At 47.2% G+C, this 16,848-nt stretch overlaps 1 protein-coding gene across 3 annotated transcripts in view; it reads left to right on the top strand.

The window, feature by feature from the left end:
* Nucleotides 1-1,757: 1,757 nt before the first annotated feature.
* PARVB (parvin beta) overlaps nucleotides 1,758-16,848 on the top strand; it is a 50,598-nt gene continuing 35,507 nt past the window's right edge. Inside the window, exon 1 of one of the 3 annotated variants that reach the window (XM_039720262.1) lies at nucleotides 1,758-2,075. In XM_039720262.1, coding sequence (XP_039576196.1) covers nucleotides 1,961-2,075 — 115 coding nt within the window. In that variant the 5' untranslated portion in view covers nucleotides 1,758-1,960. Of the gene's footprint in view, nucleotides 2,076-2,437; nucleotides 2,460-14,050; nucleotides 14,081-16,848 lie in introns of those variants that run through there. The other 2 variants (XM_039720292.1, XM_039720271.1) reach the window with 2 other exon arrangements.

Below are 16,848 nucleotides of genomic sequence, written 5' to 3'. Positions count from 1 at the left end.
CTTTCTTTTAAGTGGTTACATCTTGAGTGCTGTACTGGAATCAGTAAAGTTTTATTTACCATTTGCTCCACGTATGTAAATTAACCAGTTTGCTTTCTTGCTCAAAGTTTGCACTTGTACATTTTCTGATTGTAATTTCATTTTAAAAAATCTGGTATGAGAATGGATTGATTTTTTATGGGGCTTTTTTTCCCCCAGAGATTGGATAAAATACCTTTTCCACACTGCCTTAAAGCTACATGTAATCTAAGGCTTCAGTATGCATTTTCTGAAATGAAAATATCCACCCTACTAGTCCTGTTGGAGATCAACATTAATGTGTGGGTTTTGTATGAATTCAGGTTATTGATAAACTGAAAATGGACCTTGAACTTGTAAAAGATCTCACGTGGCTTATGCCAGGAGAATGCAGTTGATGTCCTTTCTAATTATTTAATTTTGCAAAGTGGTTTTGTAAATGGTATTGATCATACCCCTGGTAAACTCTCATTTGCAGTCTAAAAGCCTCTGCTGCAGGCAACACACTGTTGTCACAGGAAATGAAATTTATTTGTTGTTCCAAAGCAGCAGTTCCAATAAAGTTCACAGAAGTGTGCACTGCCATTCAAAAGAGCTTTTCCAGCCTGGTCCTGTGTGCTCTCCACTTCCCTTCTGCTGGCACTTGCCCTTGGGTGACTTCATGCTCAGTCACACTGGAAAGCTTGGGCTGGGTGATTGTGGGTTTTGTTTGTTGGGTTTTTCTTTTAGTTGCCAAAGTGACTGTAGAAAAGCAGCTGGAGGTGAGGGACAGAGTTGGTCTGGGTGACAGAGGGGATTAGCTGGGGTTGGATCTTGAGTGAAACTCAGAAAATTGTCTCTGCTACATTCTGCTCTGGATGTGTCCTGCTTCTAAGTCAAGCCTGCAAATCTGCCCCATATAAGCTGGGTGTGCAGCTCCTGAGCCAAGCTGTGTTGGTTTGAAGGGAGTCCTTTGTTGGGGCAAGGGCTGCCGACAGGGACACAGCACAGACAAAGGGTGCGTGTGACTTTGAGGACCCAGCAGTCCCGTTAAAATCGGTGGGATCACTTCAGGGGCTTAAACATGACCAGAGCCTAACACTATGAACTCCTCAGGACCTGTTTTTAACGTGTATTCCACAACCCACTTATCATGCTGCTGTGAAATGATACAGAATACCTGTGGGATCACAACCGAGTATGGTTTGGGGCATTTCTGCGCACACACACCGTGCTGATGGCAGCAGCAGTGCGGGGACACCTGGGAGGTGGTGGCTTGGCAAACACAGAGCCTACGGCCCCTTCTTCTCGATCTTCCCACAAAGGAGAGGTCAGACCTGACCGACCACATGCCAGGAGGAGAAGGCAGGCTGGTCTGACAGAAGAGGCGCATGGCTGCAAAATCAGGCGGCACACCTGAATGAAGCCAGCAAGGAATTGCTGTGCCTTGACAAATGGCACATGCTGAGCGTTTGCCTCCAGTTGTGTCCAATTGTTGCAAAATATGGACTATAGAAAACTGTTCTTAAAGGACGTCATTTCAAATTTGGCCTTTTTGTACTTTCAAGCCTTACACCACTCCGGCTGTGGTGGGACCGGAGGTGTTGTTTTGCCGCAATGCATTTTTCCTGGCACCCGCGTGGGTCCGGTGCACGGAGGGGCCCGCCCGCCTGGCCGCAGGCGATGCTCGGGTGGGCTCGGTGCCCGCCCCCGGCACCCGGGGGTGTCCGAGGCTCGGCCCGCCCCCGCCTCCCGCGGACTTCCCGGCCGTGGCAGGGCGCTGTGGCTGCGGCGGCTCCCAGCCCGCCCCCAGTGCTGCGAGCGCACACCGCGGGCTCGCCCCGCTCGCTCGGGCCAGTGATTCCCCGTTCCCGGATTTGGTTGGGCCCCGCGGGCCCCGCAGCCGCCGGGTGGGATCGGGCAGGGCCGGGCGGGCTCCCACGGCGAGCCACCGGCAGAGCCGATGTCCGCCGCGCCCGTCCGGTCCCCGACGCTGAGGCCGCACAGGATGAAGAAAGAGGAGTCGTTCCTGGGCAAGCTCGGCGGGACCCTGGCCAGGAAGAAGAAAGCCAAGGAGGGTGAGTTCGCCGGCGCGGGGGAAGGAAGGAACGTGCTCGGGGCCGGCGTGACTCGTGGCCGCTCCGCCGTTCCGTCCGGCCCCGTCCCGTCCCGTCCCGTCCCGTTCCTCCGCGGGAGCAGCGGCGGAGCCCCCGAGCCGCGCTTTGTTCGGCGGCCCCGTGGAGGGGCCGTGCCCGCCCCCGAGAGCCACAACGCGGCTGGGGACGGGCGTGGGGGGCGGCTGGAGCGATGGGGAGCGGCTGACCGGGATGGGGGAGACTGGAATCGTGGGAGATGGATGGCAGCGATGGGGAGCGGCTGATAGCAGTGGGGGGAGGCTGGCAGCGATGAGGGAGACAAGTGATGGACGGCGGGACATCAGCCCATGTCGCATGTCTGGGAAGGTAAGCCCAGAACCCGTTTTGTGCTATAAAATAAAATCCTGGTGACCAACAAGACTGTGGCACTCGTTTTCTTGTGGTCTGAGAGTTGAGGACACCAGAGGGAATGGTTAAGTCCGCCCATGTTCCATTCCAGGTCTGCTTCATGCATAGGCTTTATGTTGGCGTAGGCACTGTGCCCAGAGACCAGACACACCCATCCCACCCACCTCACTCTGAAGGATTCTGTATGGGCACACACAGCCCCGCACGGCTGTACGAGTGTGTCCGTGTGGGATGTCACTGCTGGTGCTACCTGGGTGGGGAGGCAAGAGCCTTCCCTTTGCTGCAGAGAGCCTGGAGAAGCTCCCCAGCCCGAGCTCAGTGGACCAGCACCTACGCTCGGGGGTTCAGCCCCTGTTTCACAACCTGACCTGGGGCATGGGCACATCTGTGAGGTGTCCCCAGAGTCGCTGGCCCTCGCCAGGGCTGTGCAGATAGCAGTGTTGTTGCTGTTGAAAAAGGGAGGTGTCTCATTGCTGGACTTGATAAAGCTGGCCCAGACCTGAATGCTCAAAGTGTGCCCTTCCTCTGAGTGCAGTGTCCTCTGGGGATGGTGTGTGCTGTTCTCCCCAGCTTCCCTGACTCACCAGTACTGGCTTCTGTGGAGAAGCTGCGTCCATGTTATCCCCAGACTCCTGGCATCTGCTAGCAGGAAATATGTGTGTCCTTGCCTTATGGCCTAACACAACTGTGATTTGATGGCTGGTTAAAACTGACCTTGGTTTTGTCCTATTGTCTGCTGTGTGTAGGGTAGGGATGTAATTAAAGTTTCAGCCTCCTTTCAGCTGGCTGTTGAGCATGTTTTGCCTATATTGAGTCTATGAATTGCCAGCAACATTCAGAAGACAGTTTTTTAATTTTTAAAAACTCAATATTTAGCCTTGAAATCTGGTTCAAGGAAATTGCTTCCCTTTCCTTCTGCTGCCTGTTTTGGTGTGGTTTACTGGTGTTTCCTTTATTATCTGTTTTTAATCAAGTTTCCCTGACATGGTTCTGCTGAGGACCAGCACAAGCAGTTGTGCCTTCCTGAGATGATCTCATTTGCTTCCAAAGAAAGATGGTGTAAAAAACTCATCTGGCACAGATGCCAAGCACGTGCACCAAAAAAGTGCATGTCAAAGGTGGCTTCAAAGCTGAAACAGGTTGGCAGCTTCTCAGGCATTTCAGCATCACTAGGACGTATTCTTGAGGTGATCACTTCCAGCAGGGGCCACCCACTGGTTTTGCTGAGTTTGCCTGTGGTTTTACCTACTTGTGTGGCCACAGCTCCTGGTGGCAGTGGAAGGGCCTCTTTTGGTCTCTGTGCCTGGTACTTAGTGGGAAACCACACTGATGCCTCCCAGCCCTCCTTCTGTTGGTGTGATGGGGGGGAAGCTGCAACACAAGGGACAGCTTTTTGTGAGAGCTTTTCACCCAGTCTGAAATGCCACTGTCTGCAAGCCTGCGGAGCCACTCAGGTGTGACATTCCCTAGTGCTGAAGGGGCCCAGCCCCTTTGTTGTGAAGGAAACTGGCTTTTTTCCCTTTGTGAAGCAGCTCTCCAGTGGAAGCTGTCCCAGCCATGCCTGTGCAATGAGAGCAGGCCAAGGGGCAAGAGTGATGAGCTGGGGCATCTGCATCAGGGAGAGAGAGGCTGGAACATGGCTTGTGGAAGGACCTGGGCAGCCCCAGGAGCAAATTTCAGGGCTAGAAACTAATTTTTTTTATGTGAGTGTGGAGCAGAAGTAAACTGGAAGGAGGTCATATGAGTGGCGTTCCTTGAATGAGTTGGTAGGAGCAGATGTGGTCAGCGTTTCCCCATGTGCTCAGCCCTTGAGAATTCCTGGCCTGCCTCCAGGTTTCTGCTTGGTTTGCCTGAGGGGACCAGCAGAGGTCAGAACGATCTTCCCAGAGTAAATCCTGTCCTCTCCGCGGCAAATGAGAATGCTGAGACTGCCACAGCCTGAAATCATCCTTGCCTCCTCTGCCTCCATCAGCTCCAAAAGTTCCAGCCCGAGGGCTCTTTATACCTTCTGCTTGCTTTCACTGCCTGCCTGTGTATTGCAGCTGTCACTGCCCCAGCTGTGCTCATACAGTGACCTTTAACGGGGTCTGTGTGAGAGCTAAAATCCACTTATATCAATCCTTTTCCTTTTGTGCACAACTTCTGAGCCACACAGCTCAAAGCTCCTTGTAACGATACTGAAAAGGTTCTCATTTGTGGTTTTCATTTCTTTAATCACAGGTTGTAAATAATCATGATGTGCAGCTGTTAACAATGAGCATCTAAATGAAAAAAAAAAATTAGCTAATTACTTCATAACTTGCTGCAATGTATTTTTGGGGAGAGTTTTTAGGCAGCCTTGACTTGAGAGAAAGAGCAGCTCGTGGGGAAGCTGTTTTTACCCTGGTTTCCTATGGAAAGCTGGTGAGTGATCTCAGTGTCTGGCTCCTCCCTTCCTCTTCCTTCCCAGGAATATTTTTAACCCCAGTTTGGGTAAAAATGCCCCAGGGAGAAAAGTCTTGCTGATTATTAATGCCTGCAGGCTATGTCAAAATGGGTCACCAGTGAGTATAGGAACGCTTCAGTGGAGCTCTGCAGCAGGAAAACCAGCAGATGAACTCAGCCATACCATGATAGTACTAGGGAGCCCACAGGAGAGGGATTTGTCCAGAGAAGGGACGGACGGGAAAGGCCATGGGATAGCATGGAGGGAGATGAGTGTTACTAATGTTACAATCAATCATGATGCACATCCTTAGAAAAGTGGGATGGGTCAGTTCCTGTGCTCTGCAACTGCTTTGGTTCTTACTTCTCTCCCTGTTCCCCATTTAGGCCACGTGGAAATCTGCAAATATCTAAGTTTGTGATGTTTACTGTTCCACAGCTCTGTCTTGGCATATCTGAGGTTTACATTAGGCATTACGAAGAAATTTTTCACCATGAGGGTGGGGAGGCCCTGGCACAGGGTGCCCAGAGAAGCTGTGGCTGCCCCATCCCCCAGTGTCCTAGGCCAGGTTGGATGGGGCTCTGAGAAACGTGGGCTACTGGGAGGTGTCCCTGCCCATGCCAGGGACATGGAATGAGATGGGCTTTAAGGTCCCTTGCAACCCAGACCATTCCATGATTCTGTGATTTTGGTCTTCCAAAATGTGCCGCCTGTTCAAGAGCGCCAAAATCTGCTTTAAATATCTTAAAAAACTGTTGGGGTGCTGGCAGGGCCCATAGAGGACATGGTTTTTAAGCCAGATGATTCCTTAGCTTCTTTTCAGATTTAGTAAAAGATACTGGTTCAGGTAGTACTGCATTTCAACTTCATCTGCAAAAGGAAATTGAGAAAAATCTTCCCTTTCCTGTTTGTCAGAGTGATGATGCTGCACTGAAATAAAGGAGAGGGCTTTGCTGCAAGCTTCACTCCCAGCCTCATTGCAAAGCTTGGTTTTCTTTTCCTGATGACACGCTGTATGGAAGATCTGGGCAGCAGGTGTTTGGCTAAATAAACTTTCTGTTATTGTATCTCTCTGTGTGTATAGCCAGTATAGGGGAGTCAGTGAGAGAAATAAAACAGAGTCAATTGCTTAGTGCTGTGTCCCTAAGCAATTGTGCCATGGTGACATGATGGAGGGTGGGTGCGGGGGTGAGGATGCTGCTCTGGAGAAGTGCCATTCATTTGTGCCTGATGAAATCAGTAGGAGAGGGGAGTGAAAGAGAGGATGGCATTGCAGAGGGCAGGATTATTGCAACAGGAGCTGAATAAGGGGAAGGTTTTGTGTATCAGGGGAGGCCAAAGTCCTGTTCTTGGGATCCCTGTCTTGGTGTTACAGTGAGATGTCCTGATGGTGTCTCACCCCCTTCTTAATTTACTTTCTGCACTCACAGGATGTGGTAGTGAATTTTTAGGCAGATGGAGAGACAAATACAAAATGAGTATTTTTGTATTTGTGTTGCTTCACACAAGTACTAATTCTTGTGTGTTGCTTCACACAAGTACTGTGACTTTTAGCTGCAGACTGAGAGGATGCTTGGCTGGAGAAGTGTGTCTGTGCATTGTGATGTGCTACTGCTGCTGAAATACCCCCACAGAAGATGAGTGCTGGTTAAGTAGAATTACTTGCTCTTGAAGAAAGGAATTTGCAGTTCCTTTCTGCAGTAGTAGTAGTTATGTTGAAACTACATACTGTTCCAGATATGTGTGTATATATAGAAAGTCTGTGCAAACACATGTAGATTCATATTTCAACCTCAATTTATTATCCTTTCTACCACTGATTTAAACAGACCTAAATTTCCAGTTGGAACCTGTGTAGCCTGATTGCTGTTTCTTCTGTAGAGCTCAGGCCTGACTAGGTCTGGTTGCAGTCTTGGTAGAGCCGTGCTGGTTTGGGTTCTGTGTGCTATTCTGGCAAAAGCTGTGCTGGGAATGTATTTTGCATCAATGTCTCAACTGAAATGAACTTCACATGCACAAGAATTGTGCTTTTAACAGTATCGTAACCCCCACATTTTTCGCCTGTAGCTGCACTTAGGCTAGGATGCTTCACCCAGTACAGCTTTAGGCACAGTCTCCTGGTGAGATAAGAGAGTTTGGAATTACAACTCCAAGTTTTGTTCCAGACAGAATGCAGCAAGACACACGAAGTAGCTCTGTAGTTCTTCAGTAGTGTTGAAGGAATGCCTTGCCTTCCTTTAAGGAAAACAGGCATTTAAAAGTAATTTTATTTCCAGAGTTGCAATCTTTAAAATAAGATTCATTGTAAGAATACTGTTAAACTTCATTGTAAAACCTTAGCAGGGTGGTTATCAACACTGCCAGTTTTCCAAAACCAGAATTCCAATCCTCTTCTCCCTAAGGTCTACCCTTATTTCAGAGCAGTTATTCAATGACACCTGTTTTAATTTTTGATTTATTAATTATGACACTGGATAGAGAGAGGCTTTTAGAAGGGGGCATCTGGCTGTGTCCAAGGAGTGTGTGGGTGAGCCCTGTGAAACTCTGATGTATTGCAGAGCTGCACATGGACTTGATGGGAGTGGGGAGCTGCAAAGTCACAACTCAGGGAAAGTGTGTGAAGGAGAGACTCCTGATCTCACTGGTGAATCTGTGCAGGGATATCAGGCTGTCTTCTGCAGTGCATTATCATAAATACATTAATCCTACTGATTGTGTGCTCATGTTTGTAAGAGTTGGGATATGTAGATCACTTCATTGATATACATGCATCCTACTGGTGTGCACATTGGCAAGAGGGCAGTCCAGAAGAGAGAGTATAGTTATGTATAACAGTGCTAAATGCCTTTTATGTACTTCAAGGACTGTTACAGGCCAGCGGATCTGAGAACAGATGGAGCTGGTGGAGTTTTGCAATGCACTGCTCTGAGCTTTGGATTGCCCTTTGATGTTAGGAGATTTGGGAGATTAGCTGGCAAGCTTTTTTCATTGCAAAAGCATGTCAGAACAACTTGCTGCTGAGGGATCCAGGTTTATGTGGTCTGAGGCAAACCCAGGGCAAGGCAGAGTCTGCTGGCTGCAGGAATTGGTGTTTCAGCAGCCACAGCTTTGCTGTTCAGCTGGAAGGAGCTTTGGTGTGTGTGCCTTGTGCACACAAGTTTCACAGTCACAGCTGAGGAGATTCAGCTTTGTATCTACTGAAGTCCAGCAGAGCTGCTACTTTAGAGCTGCCCATGTGGGATTTGGATGCCAAATTGCTGTCAGCTTTCAAATGCAGCCAGTCAAGTGTATGAATCTCTCGGGCAAATCACTAGAAATCTCAGCCTGCAAGATTCCTGAGGTTGTCTCTGTCAGGGTTCCTGGGATATGATGTCTCAAAGGGGAATGTGACCATACAGAGACACTGGCATGTATCACGAGGAGAAGGAGTTTTCTGCCTCACCTGTACCATCATTGGTTTGTGATCCTTGTTACTCCTCCAGTGCAGGAGGGGCTGTGTGTGCCTTCTCAGCCCTGGAGTCTTGTTCTCTTTTCAGCCCTCCAGCTCCTCTCCGCCCTTTCAGGAGACCTGGAGGTCAGCAAGGAAGAAGGAAAGGAAATCGACCATGTTTCCCAAAGGCTTCTCCTTGTGCTGACGTCTTATCATTAGAGCATTTGTAACTCCAGCACACCTCCAGTTTCTTTGAACTAACAGGATCCAGATGTTTTGTTAGAGAAGCCAAATACCTTAAGGTCATGGAGGTGGCTCCAGAGAATGATCTGAACCTGTGCCAGTGTCAGGATGAGGCTCATGGCACAGGCTCTGTTCTGCTGAGCTCTCACAATATCCACATGCCTTACTCTGCCCAGCCTTGAGCTCTTCTGCATGGTGATCTTGGTAGTTGCTTTTCCCCACCCTTGTACACCCACTGCCTGCTCTGTGAGATGTGCTGTGGACATGCACTGTCACTGATGAAGCTCAGCTTTTCTGCTCAGGGCACAGCCCAACCAACCGAGTCTTTAACTCTCACTCACAAGGGATAGTGTGGACTGACCCTTGCTTTGCCTGGTAGAGACCTTGTGTCCAGAGAAGGGCTACAAGAGGTGCAGGGCCTTGAGGGGAAGCCACATGAGGAGCAGCTGAGGGCACTAGGTCTTTTCAAGTGGAGGAGACTGAGGCCAGAGCTCACCAGGGGCTGCAGCTCCTCTTTAGGGGCAGCGGAGGGGCAGGCCCTCATCTCTGCTCTGTGTCACCAGGGACAGGACCCAGGGAATGGCTGGAGCTGTGTCAGGGAAGGATTAGGTTGGAGTTTAGGAAATTTCCTTCTCCCCGAGGGTGGTGGGGCACTGAACAGGCTCCCCAGGGAATGATCACCTCCCCAAGGCTGCCAGAGCTCCAGGAGAGTTTGGACAGTGCTCTGAGGCACTGTCCAAGGGTGGGATTGTTGGGATGTCTGTGCAGGGCCAGAGTTAGACTTGAAGCTTTGTGAGTCACTTCCATCTCAGGGTCTTCTGTGATTTTGTGGTGGCTGTAGCATACCTGTCTCTGGTTGCTGTCATAGGCTGCATCAGCACTTGTGCCCTGCTGAGGGAGGTGTGAATTGTTGTGAGGAGGATGGAGGTGGAAGGGAATGACCAGTGTGACCAGTAGGACAGTACTGCTTATCCAGGGGTTCTGCCAGGCTGCCTTCAGGGGAAGTTCCTGAACCTGGATGCTGGAGCTCTGCTGAGGACAGGCTGCTCTGTGGCTGTGGGCAGGGGGTCTAAACCAGCAATTGTGTGTAAGCAAAACCTGTTTGCCTTTGGGAGTGGGGGAGAGGAGAACAGAAACCTCTGTGTTGCACAGCTAATAGACCAGTGATCTGTGATCTCTCCAGGGTGAAGCATATTGTGCTCAGGTGTAGATTCCCTAATGTGTACTCTTCTGATGGCCAAGTAGAAAGCTGCAACCTGAAATTCATGACTTCTGTTGTGTATGTCTAGTTTGGCTGCAACAGGATGATGGAAAACACGTGGTGTCAGCCTTTTGTTATTTGAATCCGGTGAAGTCTTGCTCTGAAAACCAGATGTGGAGAGAACAGGCACACCTGGCAGCACGTACTGGGAGCAGTGAGTCTGTATACTCCGGGCCCTTAAATCACTGTCACTTCCTCCTGGAGGAACAATGGGGTTCTTAATTATAAATCCTGTACACTGATCTGTTTCCTTGCACTCTCTGCAGACCCGTCTCCCTCCAGAGGCCTTAGGAGGAGAGGGGAGGCTGTGGGATGAGAGTCTCATTTTGGCTTTTCTGATGGTGAGAAAAATGGGAATTCAGTTCTGCCTCTGAATGATTGTTTCTCCAGGTCAAAAAAGATTTCTTTATAATCCCCAAGACCTGTCTGGCAATCAGATACAGACTTTTATAAAAACTCTTTTCAATATATGCTGCATGTTGATTATAAAACAAGCAACTGGTCTGGATCCTGGAATCCCAGTTCCTTCTTTAGTACTTCTTTTCTTGTGTGGTTGAATCATAATGAAATCCACTGAAAAAAATAGTGTATTTTCCATTATAACTGCCATATGGCCTTACTGCTAATTTTTAATTAGCTGTGGGATGGTTGCATACACAGTTTATTTGGAGTAAGGAAGGAGACTGAGAGCTGGATGAGGAGATGTCTCTATAGAGGCATGGTGTCGTGTCTCATTTAGTGTCTTTAAATAGAAGAATGTGTAATCCTCAGAAAGTGTTGCTCCACTAGGTCTGTTTGGCAGATGCATGCATTTGTGCATTAAACAGATGCAGGCACTTCTGTAATTTTAAAATAGAATAGTGTTGTTTACTCTCTGGCTTGCCTAGTCCAGCAGATGGATCTGGAGGCTTTGCAAAACTGACAAGATTTTCTTCAAAAATTACAGGAAAAAGTAACTGCTTACACTTCCCACTTAACATTCTCCCACAGGAGCAGGCTTATGAAATTGTACCTCAGGATTCCTGTTTGCCTTCTTCCCCATGTATGACTCCCAGTATTGTTACAGTTGGTTCCACTGGAAATTTAGGCATGGTAACTATACAGAATTTGGTCTGACAGAAATCTTGATGCTCTATTTAGAATTCTGGAGTTAAGTTGCAAAAGATCATCAAGTCCAATTGTTCTCCCAGCACTGCCAAGTCCATCCCTAAATCATGTTCCCAAGTACCACATATACAAATCTTGTAGGTGCCTCGAGCAATGATGATCCCCAACATTTCCTAGGGAGCCTGTTCCAGTACTTGACAGCCCTTTCAGTGAAGAAATTTTTCCTCATATCCAACCTGAACCTCCTCTGACACAACCTGAGGCCATTTCCTCTTTGCTTCATCATTTGTTTCCTGGGAGCAGAGCCCAATCCCCCCTAGCTGTCTCCTCCTGTCAGGAGTTGTGCAGAGCCAGAAGGTCCCCCCTGAGCCTCCTTTTCTCCAAGCTGACACACCCCCTCCCAACCCCCCAGTTGCTCCTGGTGCTTGAGACCTTTCCCTAGCCCTTTTCCCTTCTCTGGACACATTCAATGTCTTTTCTGCAATGATGGGCTCAAAACTGCTTCCAGGATTTGATCTGCTCCCTGTCCCTGGCTTCCAGCTCAGGGGCTGGGTACAAGGAGAACAACCAGTCTGACTGTTAAAGAGTGAGACAGAGAAGGTATTAGTACCTCTGCCTTGTCTTCAGCCTTTTTCATTATGTGTTCCCATTGCATGCAATAAAAGGCAGGGATTTTCCTTAGCAGATGCATTTGTAGAAACATTTTTTATTGTCCTTTACAGTGGTAACCAGATTACGTTCTAGTTGATCTTTGACTCCCTTAATTTTCTCACTGCATAACCTCATGGCATTCTTGTAGTCCTCCTGAGTTGCCTCCCTTCCTTCCAAGGTGATAAACTCCTTTCCTGAAGAATGTTCAACCTTTCTGAACCCCTTTGCCCTTCAGAGCTGCCTCCTAAGAGACTCTGTTCCACTTTGAGACAGATGTATCTCATCTGTCACCATCAGGCTTTGTGTCATGCAAACTGATCCATGATCAAAAAAACCCAAATTTCAAGACCCTAAGCAGACTTGGAGCCAGGTATTGATCTGCTGGCTCTTCCTGCTACTTCCCTTGTTGTTCTCTGAAACTGGAAGGATAGGTGATGAAATCAGGTAGTTAAATAAGCTTGTGTAATGGAGCCATATCATTGGGAAACTGGATTTTAATTACATCAAATGCAAAATGGCCCTGCCGTGCCAGAAGCAAACCAGATGTGCTGCCTGTGAAGCAGATCTGATGCTGTCTGCCACACAAACTGTGGCTGGGTTTTATTTTTGCGTGTGGAAGGGAAGAAGCTGTTGTGCCTGACCTAACCTAATGCAGCAACAGTCCAGCTTCAACCTGAACTTTTTAGGTCCTTCCAAGGAAGGTTTCTCTGATTATGTTCTCCTAGTTTCTGAGTTTCACTTTCTGAGTTTTTTGAGGGTCCCTTTTCAGGGAAAGAGACAGGTGGTAATAGGAAGATGAGAGGAACTGGCCTTAGTGTCCACTCTCTGCTGTATGGTTGAGGGAGACATTTATATATTTGTTTCCATCTGATAAAAGAAATTGTAACTTTTAGGGAGGGACTTTTCTTCTTGTGAATGGCATTAGGTATAGGTGCTATACTACCCAGAATCTTGGTAGAAGGCATTCTTAGTGGAGTGCTTCATTTGCTGTTGATCCAGTGGTTGGTAAGATGTTTCTTCAGGACTGCAGATACAATTTGAAACTGTCTGAGCTGGGGAATTTCACTCTTGTGCTGAATGCACAGGAGATGGGCACTCTTGTTGCAGGGGGTTGGGTGGTTTAGCATGCTGCAGCATAGCTGGCCACGTGATTCTCTGTGGGGAATGTGATTCCATATTCATTCCATTCCATATCCATTGCAGTCATGGACAGAGTAAGAGCAGATGCAAGAAGATGAGGGAGAAGATACTCCTGGCTACAGCTGCACTGCATGAGTTCTTTGTCTCATGTTTTGGGATGTGTCCCGTTCCCTGGTTTGGGACTGACCTGTAGCTGAGCTTGAAAGTCTTCAAGATGTCCAGCACCACCTTTTCTAGCTCACAGGGCCTGATGTTACCAGTGCAAAAGCTTTGAAAGGGACCACAGAAAGCTCTAACTGAAAATCCTGTGAAACTTTGTGTGCTAAGTAAATGAATATAAACAGCGGCAGGTCTTTTCCATACTTTGTGAAATGTGATGTTTTCTTGTGCTGTGGACTTGTTTTGATTTGTTTCTTTGGCTGGCTCTTGTTTCATGATTACATTTTGATATCCCTTGAGGGCTGTGCTTGGGAGACTGGACTGCAAAGTCAGTTGAAGAGCTCTACTCTTTCTATGTAGTCTTCAGCAGCTCCATTAGGAAATGCTGGGGCTATTTCTTACTTAAACTCAGCAGAGTTAAACATCTAAATGCTTTTATGGCAGCCACTATCTCCACTGTACCTTCCCTTCATGGACTGCCTTTTATCTGGTTGTGGGCTCTGAGTTCCAGGTTTTACTGTGAGGTCTGTAGTGCTTTTCACTGAAGTACTTGTCTTGGCAGGCTCCTCTGCTGCTCAAAGCAACAGGTAAAATAATTTCCCTCATATGACATGTCTGGAAACCACTGAGAAAACTCCCTAATATTTTGTAGCTTTTACTTACACAGATCTTTCATCTCAGTTCTAATACACTGCTTTACTGCCCTAAGTGCAGGGAGGACACAGGAAAGGTACAGCTGGACATGAGCAACCTTGGGATATGGTACACTGAAAACTCTGTGTTGAGTGTTTAGGGTAAAGCTTCTGGTTTGGAGTATGGCGTGTCCCTCCACTGGTCCTCTGGTAGTGGTTAGCAAACTCTCAATGTGTGTGTTGCAAGTAGAGTTGCTGCATGTGTTTTTCAGGGTTTTCCTTGTCTTTCTGGGTGACATTTGGGCAACTCCATGAGGCATGTGCACTTTTTGTGGTCTGCAGAACCATTTATCTTGGCTTGTTCTTCCTGTAGAATCATGTTCCACAAGCAAAATAGTTGCTTTTTTTGAAATGCAAGTCATATCTGTAGCCTCCTTTCCATTTCCCTGGAGTTTGGCTGTTGAGCTCTGTCCTGTCAGCTGTGGGAAATGGAGCCTTGCTGCTGCTCATCTGCCATCAGTGCCTTTAACAGTGAGTCTGTTACTCTTTACTTCTCTTGGCATGTCCAGAAGAAAAAAACAGCATAAAATGTTCTCATATTTGCACAGTAGATTACTTTGCTGGTGGTGGTGGTGACCTTATCATTCCTCTGTGCAAAGGATATGGGGAGAGCAGGAGGCTGAAACAGGTGAAACTTGCATGGCAGATAACTAAGGGGTTCATTCACTTGCCTACCTACAAATGAAGTGCCAAACCATGTGGAAGAGATGGAAGAAATTTGGCAGAGGAATGGAAAGCTGGTCACTTGCAAAACATGCTAGCCTGAGCTGCAGTAGTGATGAGTATTCTGCTTGATAGAGTTTTCAGGGTTAGATGTGGAGGTGGGATCCAGAGGTAGAGCTTGTAGGAGGCTGTAAACTCAAGTGGCCATTTTCTCCCAGATATCTTCAGATTTCTTCTTGCAGAAGACAAGGGCTGAATGAATGTGTTGGGTGTCTCTATTCCAGAGTAGTGCTGTTGGCTCTGCTTCTGACATCTCCTGCTGTCTCTCCCTTGGTGGTTTGTTTTCACTGGACCCATTAAATGTGGATACCTTAAGCAGTGAGTTGATTCTGGTTTCTGAAGTTGCTTTTGGCTACAGGAGCCTTGTTGGTGCTTGGCATCTTGTGGAAACCAACCTGCTTCATTTGGGATCTTGGACTGAGTTCCTAGACATGAAGGTACTGTTCCTTCAACTGCTTGTGGCCATCAGCTTTGGTTGTAGGAGTACACCAAAGCCTGAGAGAGTGCTAAGGACTTCCTAGGAGAGCACAGCTTTTCATGGAGAATGGATGGCAGTAAATTGAAAATGCCTTGATGATTTTCTACTGGGAGTGGACACAAGACCAACATCTCCTTCAGTCCTTTTTTATTTTTCTTACCAGACTTTGTCTTTCCCTCTGCTCTCATATGTCAGATTTGGCTCCATATCCCCCCTTCTGCTGGAAGTTGTTCTGGTGCTCATGCAGTGTCCTTGGAAGAACATAACCCTCCAGCATTACTTTGTGGGGAAAAATAACCCTTTCTGTGTTGGGAGGGAATTATATCGGGAGAGACTGAAAGAGTATATTTTCCCCATTTTTAAGTAGAACTTGGGTGCAGGGGGAGGAGTGTAGCTGTTCCTGGCTGCTTTTAGGGTTCTTTTTAGCTTTAATTCTTGCCTGGCTTTTCCCAGTCAAAAAACTTTGGGATTGAAGCCATCTATTCAGGACAAAGCAAGTGCATGTCCTGGAGTGTAGAAGCTATTTGCTCTGCATCCCTGAGGGTATCCATCTATTATCTTTTTAAGTGTAACTTTACAAATACTTTAAAACACCATTCTTGTCCACACTGGTATTTCTGGTGTCTGGGGGTGGAGTGGGCTTGTTTGTTTGTTTTTTAGTTGTTTGGGTTATGTTTTTGTTTGGGTTTTTTGGTTGGCTCTTTTCCTTAATTTTGCCCAGCATTAATGTTTGTGTGTCTACACAGTGAAAATTATATTTTCCCCCCTTTCTTATCTGGCTAGTTTGCAGGCACAGTTTCCCCACTGTGTGACATAATGCGACTTCTGGAACCAGAAATGTCTGCAAAAGGAAGGGGTGAGTGGCAGGTAGGGCTCAAGATGAAGTCTGAGTGCCTCTTTGCCATAAGGGATCCCTGCCTGACAAAGACAGCAATATAACACCACCAAAAAATGGAAATCCTCTTTCCACACACACACCCCAGACAACTCCCCAGAAAGAAAGGAATCTTCTAATTTGTGAAAATACAAAAGCAGTATTTCACCCAAGCAAACAAAACAAAGCCCAAATTTCTTATAAATGTTCCCAGCTGGCACAAGTTTTGAATATGCTGTTTCCATGCTAGATACATGTTTTACCTTTGGCAAAAATAAAGGGTAGATCTTTCTTTTGGCAGTCACAGAATAGACCACTTACCTGTGTAAATTTTAACGCATCCATTTAAGCAAGTGTGGCCTGATCTTTGCAACTAAACAAAAAGCATTATTATAGCCCTTTCCTAAAAGTTGTCTTTGGCATTGCTTTTCCCTTTTCTTTTACACCTTTCCATTTCTTTATGTATCAGGGTCTGGCCATTGCAAATGCCTTGCCTGCTGAGGTATATAAATAATCTGTTTTATTACCACAGTTCTGCTTTGAATGCAGTCCCTTGATAAAGTGCCTTTATGTGGATTCGGTCAAGTCTTTCCCTTTGATCTGCCTGGGATTATTAATTCTCTGTTATAGTTAATGGCCGCTTTGTCTTTCTCCTGCAGCCTCTATGAAAAGATCTCAGGGCCTTTTGTAAATGTGAAGTGATCAGTAGTCTGAGCTGTGTGTGGTTTGTCTCTAAGAAAAGAGTGCAGTGTAGCAGCATGTTTAGGCCTGGTTCTGAAACCTTTCAGTTTATCTGTTTTTCTTAGAAAATGTGAGATTTAGCAAAACTGCCTTTTGTTAAATGGGCCTAGAAAGCTTGCAGGTTTCAAGACAACTTTTTGTTGTTGTTGTTGTTGTTGCAATAAGATTGCAACAAGCTGATACCTCATCTTTTATGCAAGGGTTTGCTGCTTAACCAGGGGGGTTTGCCCTGTATCCACATTCTCCTCTGAGATGTGAGTGAATGGGGGTTGTGTCGCTGCTCTGAAAGGGCCAAGAATGGTCCTGAATATGGTCTTTCTATTTTGCACATGGTGATCTGGACTTTAAGGATATGAATGCAGACAGGTGAGTTGCTATCTGAAAGAGTGCAGCTGGTCACAGTTTTGTCTCTGGCGAGAAGGA

The sequence above is a fragment of the Passer montanus genome, unplaced genomic scaffold (genome assembly GCF_014805655.1).
Source record: "Passer montanus isolate IOZ18808 unplaced genomic scaffold, ASM1480565v1 scaffold106, whole genome shotgun sequence".
Lineage (NCBI taxonomy): Eukaryota > Metazoa > Chordata > Aves > Passeriformes > Passeridae > Passer > Passer montanus.
This window is presented reverse-complemented; position numbering and strand designations above follow the sequence as displayed.